General features: G+C 32.6%; 1 protein-coding gene across 1 annotated transcript; it reads right to left on the bottom strand.

Annotated features, from left to right (window-relative positions):
• Nucleotides 1-888: 888 nt before the first annotated feature.
• On the bottom strand, nt 889-12048 carry LOC147542852 (uncharacterized). The gene is made up of 9 exons (XM_086635346.1): nt 11941-12048; nt 11728-11831; nt 10618-10852; nt 9881-10533; nt 2818-3451; nt 2498-2739; nt 2082-2194; nt 1043-1138; nt 889-924 (listed from the first exon to the last, which is right to left on the bottom strand). Exons 4-9 carry the CDS (start codon nt 10503-10505, stop codon nt 889-891), a joined length of 1746 nt encoding a protein of 581 aa, XP_086491472.1. The 5' UTR covers nt 10506-10533; nt 10618-10852; nt 11728-11831; nt 11941-12048.
• Between the last annotated feature and the right edge of the window lie 251 nt (nt 12049-12299).

The following is a 12299-nucleotide window of genomic DNA, read 5'->3' on the forward strand; positions in this document are numbered from 1 at the left end:
CATAAGAAACTTTTGGTTTACTTTGGGTTAGAATATATTTACAAAAAGACAATAATGGGAGAAAATAACTGACTTGATGCATGGGGTCTACCAAAAAGTGAATCTTTGGACTTATTTTACATTTTCTGTTATTTTGGTTTTGTATTATTTATTTATTGAGGAGTGGATATATGACTAATTACCCCATATTTTTAGACTTTAGACTCAAAAATCCTATTTTATATCCCTTTTTCAAATATTAGTAGTTTCCATATTCATATTAGACAAAAATTTAATGAATTTACAAAATTTTCTAAATTAATTTTGTCTCATAAATAAGAATTTGGTGTAGTAAACTTTGTATATGTACATAATTGTGGTATTATAAATACATATTATTTCCTGTGCTATTTAATTCTTATTCACTAATTACTACTACTTGTGCCCCCACAAGAAGAAAATCCTAGGTCCCCCGCTCTCAATTAGTAGTGTTATTTGGTTCGAAATGGCTCGACCATATGTTGAAGGCCAATGTAGTTGTCTCCCGTCGATAAGACTGTGTGTCTCTTTACAACCTCTTCCAACAGGAACTTCGCCCGTGATCGACTTATTTTTCTGGCCAAATGTCATTTTAGAGTTACGTAATGCATTGTGGCATACACAATAAAGTGAGATGGAAATCAAATTTTAATCATAATGTTTCAAATTAAGTTATCTCAATGATCCATCTGATTTATGAGAGAAATATAGAAACAAATACCAGGAGACTTATATGATTTCATATATAATATCACTCACAGATTTTCAAACAAAAAATGTCTATAAACCCCCCTCACATTATTCCCTAGCCCTTTCTTCAACCCACCAATCCAAAGTTCCAAACTCTCTCTATCTCTCTCTTCTCTATCCTCAGATGTTGGGAGGAATCCCTCCTGCTCTTTTCTTCTGCAAAACATAACACATTAAAGAAAAAGAACAACCCATCAGTTGCTCCTCTCTTCGTAGATTCGTTCACTGAAACAAAAATCTGTATTCACAAACCCTAGAAAAGTTTAATCTTTACCTTCTCCAAGCATCTCTTAAATATTTCAATAATAATGTCACCCCCAGTTGTTTGTTGAATCACTTGACACATATGTTGCTCAGTAATTTTATTCTCCTAAACAATTTACAACAATAAATAAATAAATAGATATGTGTATGTATATTTAATCTTGAATACCATCACACAATTATATATCTATATAATAAAACAGAAGGGGAAAACGTTGACTGAGACAAACATCTTTTCTTAATAAATGATTATGTCTAGAAGTCTTTTCAAAATTTAAAATTTAGTCCTTCTTAGAAGTAAAATAACTTATTTAAAAAAAAATAACTGTGTCTATCTTAGAAATAAAATAACTAAGAAAAAAGAGAAACAAATAAAATTGCAAGGGTTAAAAAAAGAATTGAAATCTCTCTCTCTCAATAAAATAACTAATTTAAGAAAAAAATGAAACAAAAGAAAATAAACAATAAGTAGAATACCAAAAAATATAATAATAATAAATATGGAAAGTCTGATGGCATTTTATGGGAGAGCACTTAGAGTAATACTATGGGGCGCCTATAGAAGTACTAGGTTTAAAATTTCGTCAAATTTGATTGATACAATTGTTCGTGTCCTAAGGCACGAGATATACCATAGTCTTATAATAAAACAGAGGGGAAAAACGTTGACTGGGACAAACATCCTTTTCTAATAAAGGATATTGTCTAGAAGCTCTTCCGAAAATTAAAAATATAGTCCTTCTTAGAAACAAAATAACCTATTTAAAAAAAAATCGTGTCTTTCTTAGAAATAAAATAACTAATTTAAGAAAAAAAAGGAAACTGAAGATATTGTAAAGCTTTAGAAAAAAATTGAAACCTCTCTCTAAATAAAGTAACTAATTTAAGAAAAAAATGAAACAAAAGAAAATAAACAATAACTAGAATACAAAAAAAGTTAGAGTATCAATAGTATAACAATAATAAATATAAAAAATCGCCAAGTTTGATTGATACAACTGTTCGTGCCCTAAGTATATATGTGTGAACATGGCTTTAGTTTGACTCACACTATAATGCCGAAAATATTTTTGTAGAAACAACATATCTTCGGGATTTAAGTAGTCGGACATCTCGGTCATGAGCTCATCAGCACCCACCGACGAACAAGTTGGTTCCTTGACTAAATAACAAAAGAAAAGGTAGATGAATCAAATAATTTATTTCTTTCTCTTACATATATATATATATATATATATATATATATATATATATTATATATATTACCAGTAATATAAATTGAAAAATGCAAAATGGCCAGAAAAAGAATGAGATCGTCACCACATGCCGAAGTTGATGTGGTCGGTCCACATTGGTCGCCAACCAATGATGAAGAACACCAACATTTGCTTCTGCTTGTGGTCGACACTCTTTTTCCGGACCATATATATCAGAACTGCCCAATGAGAACAATTTAATGACCAACCTTGAAGAGAAACAGGAGCTCGAAAACTGACAACATACTCCGGAACAATATGAGTGTTCATACTATTCGTCCATATAATGTACTGACAGGGTATGAATAAGTTGTCACATCCAGAATCATACTCCTGAGAACTCGGATGAAACTGTTCAGACCCACGTGCTATTTCTTCCATATTTCCCACTATCACGCGACAAAGTATCAAATGTCGCAACCCTCTCTCGTCAATAGTTGTCGATCTCAAACTATAGTAATGTATATGAAGAAATTAACCCACATTTTCAATCTAAATGTATATATAAGAGAATTAAGGACTATATTACCTATTCAAAATGATGTCCACGTGACAAAGATGTATTCCTTCCCCATGCTTATGTCCATTTTCATCACAAGTATCATGTTTGGTGAATCCGTAGGAAAGTATACGTGATACGCCTTCTTTACTTGTTCCATACCAAGCAAACTTGACACTATTAGCATTCCGACGAGCTCTTGTGATGACGTCGGAATAGAAATTGAAGGTCTGAAGCTGAGCTTGTCCTGCAAAACTAGAAAATGTGTTCTTGACAATTAATTCAATATTAACATGCCCTTCTATCTCTGGGAAACCACCTACGAATTTTTTCTTAACAAATTCATAAGTTTCATCTCCCTCGTCAACCCTAACCATTTCAATACCAAACATCTTAACTTTCTTCGACAATTGATTATTCGAAGAAACGTTTCCAGTGTTTGATAAAACCATCTTGTTAGTTTCTTCTTCATCGTCATCTTCAATTACAATGACGGGGGTTCCATTGTCTCTCGTCAATCTGTTGGCTAATGGCACAGGATTTGAACCTTCGTCGTTTTCATCCCCACCAGCAGACCAAGAAAAGACCACATTCCTCATGTTTGCCATCTTTGTTAAGAAAGTAGTAATGTGGGTTTGAAATTGGCTGATGAGAAAATTGAAACCTACAGCCAAAAACCAAACTGGGTTTGAATAATAAGATCGAAACAGTATTATCTAGTATCTACCGGATGAGAGACTAGAGTACGAATCTTACTATTAAAAAAAGTAAAATAAACACAGTATCTAAAACTAATTAAATTTCCGAAATGTTAGATAATCCAACAATTTCAATCCATTGGTGGAAAAGTACATCTGGACAACAAAATGAACAGTCCAGATCTTATCTAAGTTTTCATTTTCTATTTCCAATTGTTATCTAATTGTACTTGTCTATAAGTGGGTTGAAATTGCTGGGTTATCTAGCATTTCTGAATAAAATTAAGAACACTCTTCACATACAAAAACATTGTAAGATTTTAATAAAAATTGGTAGAAAAAACCCGAAAAAACTAATCAGAATCTGATAATTTCTTTTTTATAGATCTAACCTCAAGAATTCTCTAACAATGAAAAGAATTCTTCAAGAAGTTGATGAACAATTAGTGAAAAAAATATAAAAGAATGAAACACCAAGTAATAAGAGAAGATTTTTAGAGAGAAAGAGGGCAGAGTGAAGTAGAGAGATACCTAGTATAAGATAGAAGATCTCTATTGGGATGTGAGAAAAAATGGGACATCAAATGAGCTATTTATAGGGTAAAAAAGGTCTAGAAAACCACTTCTAAAACCAGCAGTATTGGTATTTTGTCCCCTAGTTTTGAGAACGGCAGTCTTCTGATAGAATGCGATGGTCGTTAATTGTTGACTTAGGGACATGAAAACTATATTCTTGCATTTAACTCCCCATTTCCATCTGTATTTCTCAATTAAGCCCTCCATGACCATGAGGTCATATGTTTTGTGTCCGGATAGAAATTTTGTCTCTATTTAATCAAATCGTCTGGAACCTAGAAGGTCTTTTTTTCTTTTGTTAAGATACCTAGAAGGTTATTGGTAGCTCGGTCTTTTTCTTGTAGGCCACTAAGACATGGCCTACAGTTGTTATTAGAGATGAAACATTATTTTTACTTTTCTTTTCCTATTTATATTTCCTTAATGTTTATATGCTTTGTAGATATTCAACACTTCAGAAAATAAGTTAGCGCCATGTACATATGGCAAAATAAATAGACTTAAGCATGCAAAGGAGATAGAAAGTTAGAAGAGACGCAATGCAGATTTATCAAAAGTCCTTATGTCGAAATAGAAAATTTACTACCATTTAGTTTTATTTTACGTTGCATGGTTATTATATGATTTGTAAATGAATTTTAGCGTGTATGAGGTCTGACGTAAGAAATTATTACTTCAACGTGCATTTGTGCTTTCTCAATCTTGGTGTAATTATTAGTCTATTAGTTAAGTGGTTTTATTTCTATTTGTCAACATTCCATATCGTTTTAAATTCTACCAGTAAACGACAATTTTTACAGATTAATATCTCAATCATTGTGGTTTAAAATTTTACCTTCGACTATTTTATCTGTACTATAAACAATTCTACCAGCAGTTTTGGGTTGAACAATATTTTACTCAAACCAAAACAATATTATCGTTATTTTGACATAATTCCAAACCTCAATACCAACTAAACAGTAACTCTCAACATCCAGAGAGCCAGTTAAACTAGTTATAACTTAATAGTCTAATATCTTGTTCGATAATAATTTGTTAATAGTATTGTTCCATCAACTCCATAGTTTGTTGTTTAGTTGACTATGTAGCTGATTGAACAGTCAATAACTAACATTACTTGTTACTTGTTTTACTTTTATTTCACAAAATTTGAGAAGATAAAGTAGACACATAAATAAACAGTAAAATAGGAAGTTAATCTAGCTTTATTTTTTCGTAATGAACTATGTAAGATACTTTGGTACTTTGATAATAGGTTAGAGGAATATCCTCCCCAATAGTTTTAACCTTGCGCTTAAGGGGCTAAGAAATCAAATCATACCCCTTCGAGGCCTAAACTCAAACTTATTTAATTTTGAAAACTTGATCTTTGTTTTTCACTTAACCCCCTCCACCTACTTTTGACGTATCCAAACCTAACCGTTTCTTAACCTACTGTCGCGGTGGACACCTAGTATATATATAATAGAATATTATAACACAATTTTATCTATGACCGTCCATTTTTATTGAGAGTTTGATAGAGATTACATCCGACGATTAATATAAAATTCTCTTTTTATAATTCGACTAAAAGTAAAGGATAATAGTGTCAACAATTAAATCAGATAAAATCTCCTTAAAATATCTCTCAAGACCCCATGATTTCTCTCTTTCTTTCTCACCCTCTCTTTTTTCTCCCCCTTCCGTAACTTCTAAAAAAATTCTCACTCTCCCTTTTAAATCTTAATATGTAGCAGTTTTATCTTTCTTCTTCTTTTCCAAGAAAAAGAAATTTTAACCATTATTATCTTTATCTTCTTCTTTCAGATAAAATGTGGCTTACTGGCGTAGTCAAGAGGGGATCCGTCGCGTCCGTAGGACGTGGCGGAAACCTAGTAGATATATACATGAAGATGGCTGTAGTTGGACTTCACGATAGTGCTTCAAATATTTTTGTAGAAACAACATATCTTCGGGATTTAAGTAGTGTGACGTCTCGGACCATGATCAGTCACCCCGAATAAAGTTAGTATCTTGACTAAATCTATATAATAAAACAGAAGGGAAAACGATGACTGGGAGAAACATCCTTATTTAATCATGCATATTGTCTAAAAGCCCTTCTCAAAGTTTAAAATATAGTCCTTCGTAGAAATAAAGTTACCTATTTAAAAAACAATAATCGTTTCCTTCTTAGAAATAAAATAACTAATTTAAGAAATAATGAAACAAAATAAATTTCAAGGGTTACAAAAAGAAATTGAAATCTCTCTATCTCTCAGTAGAATAATAACTAATTTAAGAGAAAAGAAACAAAAAAGTAATACAAAAAAATAATAACTAATACAAATCTCTCTCTCTAAAAAAAGTATAACAATAAATTTCGTAATATTTGATTGATACAAGTGTCTGTGCCCTAGGGCACGGGATATACCCTCCTAGTCTATATAATAAAACAGAAGGGAAAACGATGACTTGGACATACACCCTTTTTTAATAAAGGATATTGTCTTGAAACCCTTCTCAAAGTTTAAAATATAGTCCTTCGTAGAAATAAAGTTACCTATTAAAAAAAACAATAATTTTTTCCTTCTTACAAAAAAAAAATCTCTAATTTAAGAAAAAAAAGAAACAAAATAAATTTCAAGGTTTAAAAAAAGAAATTAAAATCTCTCACTCTCAATAAAATAATAACTAATTTAAGAGAAAAGAAACAAAAGAAAAAAATAATACAAAAAAATAATAACTTATAAAAATCTCTCTGTCAATAAAATATAAAGAAACAAAAATTCTAATTTAAGAAAAAAATTCTAATTTAAGAAAAAAAAAGAAACAAAATAAATTTCAAGGGTTAAAAAAGGAAATTAAAATCTCTCTCTCTTAAAGAAATTAAAATCTCTCTCTCTCAAACTAATAACTAATTTAAGAGAATAAACAAAAAAATAATACAAAAAATAATAACTAATAAAAATCTATATCTCAATAAAATATAACAAAAAATAATACAAGTGTCCGTACCCTAAGGCACGGGATATACCCTAGTTACAAAAAAGAAGGATAGATGAATCAAATATCTCTGTCTTTCTTATATTGAAAAATGTTAGATGACCGGAAAAAAGAGGTCATCACCACATGCTTAACCTGATGCGACAGGCCCGCATTGGCTGGGCCATTAAGAAAAAGAAATGGGTCAATTGATGATGAGGGACACCCACATTTACTTTTGTCTGTGGCCGACTCTCATTTTTTGGAACCATTTATACCACTGCTTATATATACACACCCCTCACATATATCAGCACCCTCACATATAGCAGCACGACCGTGGCTACTAAATGTGGAGCCTGGTGCCAAATTTTAATCAGGACCCCTTTATATAAGCAAAGTAAAATAAATTTTTGCAAATGAAATAATAAACACAATTTTTTTATTTTTTATTTTCCCGTATAAATTTTATAAAATCTTTGACGAATCTAAATCAATATTTTGTGTTGTCCTATCATGCGCCTAATATTCAAATAAAACTTTCTTGATTGGTACATATTTTTATTCGAAATCATAGTTTGGACATTGTCTTTTACATGATCCAAAATCAAAGTTTAGAGAGACAGATTTGTTTAATGAGAGAGAGAAAGAGAGAAAAAAAATATTTTTCAAAGAGCCAGTGATAGACATTTGTGTGAAAGAGATTGGTTTGTAGAGTGTGAAGAGACGCGGTATGGGAGCCGTTAATGTATTACAAGCTATGCAAATATACACTAAGTTAAATGAATAGTTAATTAAAACAAGAAAAGAAAGATAGCATGGAGGGTAGACTAACTCCAAGCAGCTTACCAACGAGCTATTACAGCTTTAGTGTTTCACTCTCACGCACTTACTATTAATCGTACATTTGGACTAAAAACAGACTTCCAAAAGAAAGGGCCCCTTGTGATGGGGGTCTGTGCGGGCGCATGCCCCGCGCACTCCCATCCACGGGCCTGTGTATATAGGTATATATATATACACACAATTCCGGTACAGGACTACTAACTGGGGCGGAGCCAGGATTTGGTTCTAGCTAGGGCTAGCTTAAAATTTGCATATTGAATTTGTATTCAAATGCATTAGTGCTTCCAAAAGATAACGACGTTTCTTATTCAATTACAATTGCTTTGTACGCTTATTTTTTGATGATGAGGGACACCCACATTTTCTTTTGTCTGTGGCCGACCCTCATTTTTTGGAACCATATATACCACTGCTTATACATACACACCCCTCACATATATCAGCACCCTCACATATAGCAGCACGACCGTGGCTACTAAATGTGGAGCCTGGTGCCAAATTTTAATCAGGACCCCTTTATATAAGCAAAGTAAAATAATTTTTTGTATACGAAATAATAAACACAATTTTTTTTTTCCCATATAAATTTTATAAAATCTTTGACGAATCTAAATCAATAATTTGTGTTGTCCTATCATGCGCCTAATATTCAAATAAAACTTCTTGATTGGTACATATTTTTATTCGAAATCATAGTTTGGACATTGTCTTTTACATGATCCAAAATCAAAGTTTAGAGAAACAGATTTGTTTAATGAGAGAGAGAAAGAGAGAAAAAAATATTTTTCAAAGAGCCAGTGATAGACATTTGTGTGAAAGAGATTGGTTTGTAGAGTGTGAAGAGACGCGGTATGGGAGCCGTTAATGTATTACAAGCTATGCAAATATACACTAAGTTAAATGAATAGTTAATTAAAACAAGAAAAGAAAGATAGCATGGAGGGTAGACTAACTCCAAGCAGCTTACCAACGAGCTATTACAACTTTAGTGTTTCACTCTCATGCACTTACTATGAATCGTACATTTAGACTAAAAACAGACTTCCAAAAGAAAGGGCCCCTTGTGATGGGGGTCTGTGCGGGCGCATGCCCCGCGCACTCCCATCCACGGGCCTGTGTATATAGGTATATATACACACGATTCCGGTACAGGACTACTAATACTGCACCAATCTTTTTTGTTTGTTGAAACTGTTCATATTATTAATTAACTAAAATGTTATTACAATACTTATTAACCAAAATAGAAGGTACAGTCTTCCAAGTCTTTGTTATGTTCTTCTTCCGAGCCGATTTGGCTAATTTGTCTGCTTGATAGTTCAGCTGTCTCTTGATGTATTTGAATTGGACGCTATCAAGTCTTCTCCGTATTTCTCGAATTCTGCGAATGTGATTTAAGGATCGCCATTGAACTGTATGCCTTTGATCCTGTATGTTCTTGATGAATTAATGTTGTCGCTTTCTATGATAATAGATCTATAGTTGTGTTCTTCTGCCCAAATGAGACCTTTTAATATGGTCATTGCTTCACTCTCTTCGTTGTTTCTTGCTCTGGTAGATACCGCATTTGCTTCTATGAATTTAGATTCCGCATTGTGTACTATCAAACTCGTGCCAATGTTAAATTCAACAGATGTAAATGAAGCGTCTACATTAATTTTGAGGTATGGGTAACCGGAGGTTGCCATTTTTCCATGGATGTAGTATTTTTGCTCACTTGCTTATATACTGCACCAATCTAGCCGACGAAATTTACCTGCATGATTTCATAATATACCGCCAAAGTACATGACTACATGTTTAGATCAAGGTGATATTAAAGTGCAAAGTGCATAAACTCTTTAACACATATTTAAAATTAGTAATAATCTCATATTTTGGCGTCTCAAAACGGAAAAAAAGTTCTCATTTATTCTCAGTGAGGATTATGGTCTGGTTCCAAGATAAAGGCTTACCAAAACTTGAGGCTGTCCGATCATTTCCATGTTCAATCTACAGATCACATCCACAAATGGGACATGTACAGTTTCCCTCGCCAATCCATTTATGTATACATCTTTTGTGAAACACATGATCGCGACGAGGCTCTCTGATCTGGTCGCCTTCCTTGAAACATTCTAAGCAGATGAAACAAGTTGGTTCATTATCGCCTTCTTCCTCATTTCCTCTTTTCTTCAAATATTCGAATTTGACCACCCAAAAGACATGAGAACGATGTATTCCTACCCCATGCTTATCTCCATTTTCATCACAAGTATCATATTTAGTGAATCCGTAGGACAGTATACGTGATACACCGTCTTTACTTGTTCCATACCAAGCAAGCTTGACGTGAGCATTGCCGCGAACTCTTCCGATGACATCGAAATAGATATGAAAGGTCTCAAGCTTAGGTTTGCCTGCAAAACTAGAAAATGTATATTTGACAATTAATTCAACATTAATATGTCCTTCTAACTCTCTTAAACCACCTAGTAATTTATCCTTAACAAAGTCATAACTCTCATCTCCCTCATCGAGCCTAACCATTTCAATACCAAACATCCTAACTTTCTTCGACAATTCATGACACGGAGAAACTTTCCGTGTTTGATAAAACCATTTTAGCCTTGTTAGATTCTTCTTCATCGTCTTCAATTACAATGACGGCTTTTCCCTTAAGAAAGAAAAAAAACTCAATCAGCAATTGAATATTTTCTAACAGTCATAACAATTTAATAATGCCACACTTTTAGCTTACTGGTAGGTCTCCATCAGCGTCAACCGTGGTCAACACTTTATTGTTGTTAATGTTCCAAAACTTGATCACTCGCTCATCACCAACAGCCAAATATTGATTCCTCGTTATATCGATGTGGAATACGTTTAACCCAGAGTTTTCGAATCCTCGATAACTCCTCTTTGGTGTTCGGTTATGTTCATCCCACTCAACAATGTAGGCACCCCCATATGCACTATTCCCACTCAGAAATAGCCTAAAATTGTTCAAAGACAAAGTTAGAATGAAAGAGAAACGTCGGAAGTAAAATAATAGACTAGGAAAGGAGATTTAACAATAAAGTAGTAATGGGGTAAATATTTCTCCACTTAAGAGACGAGAGTACGAATCTTAATATTAAAAAAATAAAAATGAAAACAGATTTTAAAACTAAATAAATATAAGAGCATTATTCACATACAAAAATATTGTAAGATTTTAACAAAAATAGGTAAAAATAAATTTTTTTTTTGTTGAACTAGGTAAAAATAAATTGAAAAACTAATCAAAATCTATAATATTTTGGATCTAACAATGAAAAGAATTCTTTAGGTGATGACTATTAAGTCCTACATAGGGAATGTATTACTTCAACGTGCACGTATTTTTCTCAATCTTGACGTAATTATTGGCTCATTAGTTAAGTCATTTTAATAGCTAGAATTAAATATTTACCCCCATACAAAATTTTAAATCCTACAAGTCAATCACAATATTTAGAAAATGAATACCTCACTTGCTATTGCAGTTGTAAGATTTTACTTTGGATGGTGCCGTTATATTGAAAACAATCATTGATTTAGACTAAACAATATTTACTTGACTATTTGGCAGGATCGGGTGGTGGGGTTGCGAGTAATGTGCCCGCACCGGCACCGGCACCGGCACCCGCCACAAGGACCCTCTTTGGTATCAAACAACTTTAAATCCACTCGAATCAATTTGAAATATCAAATTAGATTTCTAATTCAATTTAAAAAAAAAACAATGCTTACATCTTAACAATCAAAAAAAAAAATTGGGTAAAGTAAAAAAACTACCCAAAAAAATACATAATCAAATACTCGGGAATATAATGAGAGATTTAGTTACCTTACTTAAGGGGCAATCCGAGGGTTTGACAGTTGCTTTCCCATACCACACATTCCTAGATTGTTTCAATTCACCAACATCACTGTTGATATAATATTTCAATTCTATACAAAAATGTAAAAGAAAATTTAGAAGGAACTTAGATCCAAACATATATTAGAGGATAAAATTCGTTCAAATTAAGATAAAATGGACAAAATCAAAGAAACTTACCATCATTTTTGAGGCCCTGGACCTGCTTTTTGTGTATCTCAAACTCCATATCCATCATCTCAGTTAGAAATTTTCTTAGGATGACAGAGAAAGTATCTATGGTATATCTTTTTAAATAGAAATAAAGTCCACAGTATCTCTCCAACCCGCGGCGATGACCCCTAGTTTTGCAAAACCATGGTTTTCAAGAAAAATGCTTCTCTCGTCTAACGTGGATCTTAAGGTTCCAGTATCTAGAAATACCTCTCTTACTTAATGTGCTTCTATTTTTCTAATATACTGCTTTGCATAACACGTTGTAAGAGTCTCAATTTTTACAAATATACAACTTTCATCTCACGTGACTCCAGGTAGTTAAT

The sequence above is a fragment of the Eschscholzia californica genome, unplaced genomic scaffold, assembly GCF_041429995.1.
Source record: "Eschscholzia californica isolate CP2 unplaced genomic scaffold, dmEscCali1.0.p SCAF_4, whole genome shotgun sequence".
Classification (NCBI taxonomy): domain Eukaryota; kingdom Viridiplantae; phylum Streptophyta; class Magnoliopsida; order Ranunculales; family Papaveraceae; genus Eschscholzia; species Eschscholzia californica.

Bases quoted from the DNA above. Each gene is read 5' to 3' on its own strand.
- LOC147542852 (XM_086635346.1), bottom strand. From the start codon at position 10,505: ATGAAGAAGAATCTAACAAGGCTAAAATGGTTTTATCAAACACGGAAA. The intron at 3,452-9,880 runs GTGATCTGTAGA...TTTTGGCTGTAG, and splicing joins TACATGTCCCATTTGTGGAT to GTTTCAATTTTCTCATCAGC. The intron at 1,139-2,081 runs GTGAGTCAAACT...TAAATTGTTTAG, and splicing joins AATATTTTCGGCATTATAGT to GAGAATAAAATTACTGAGCA.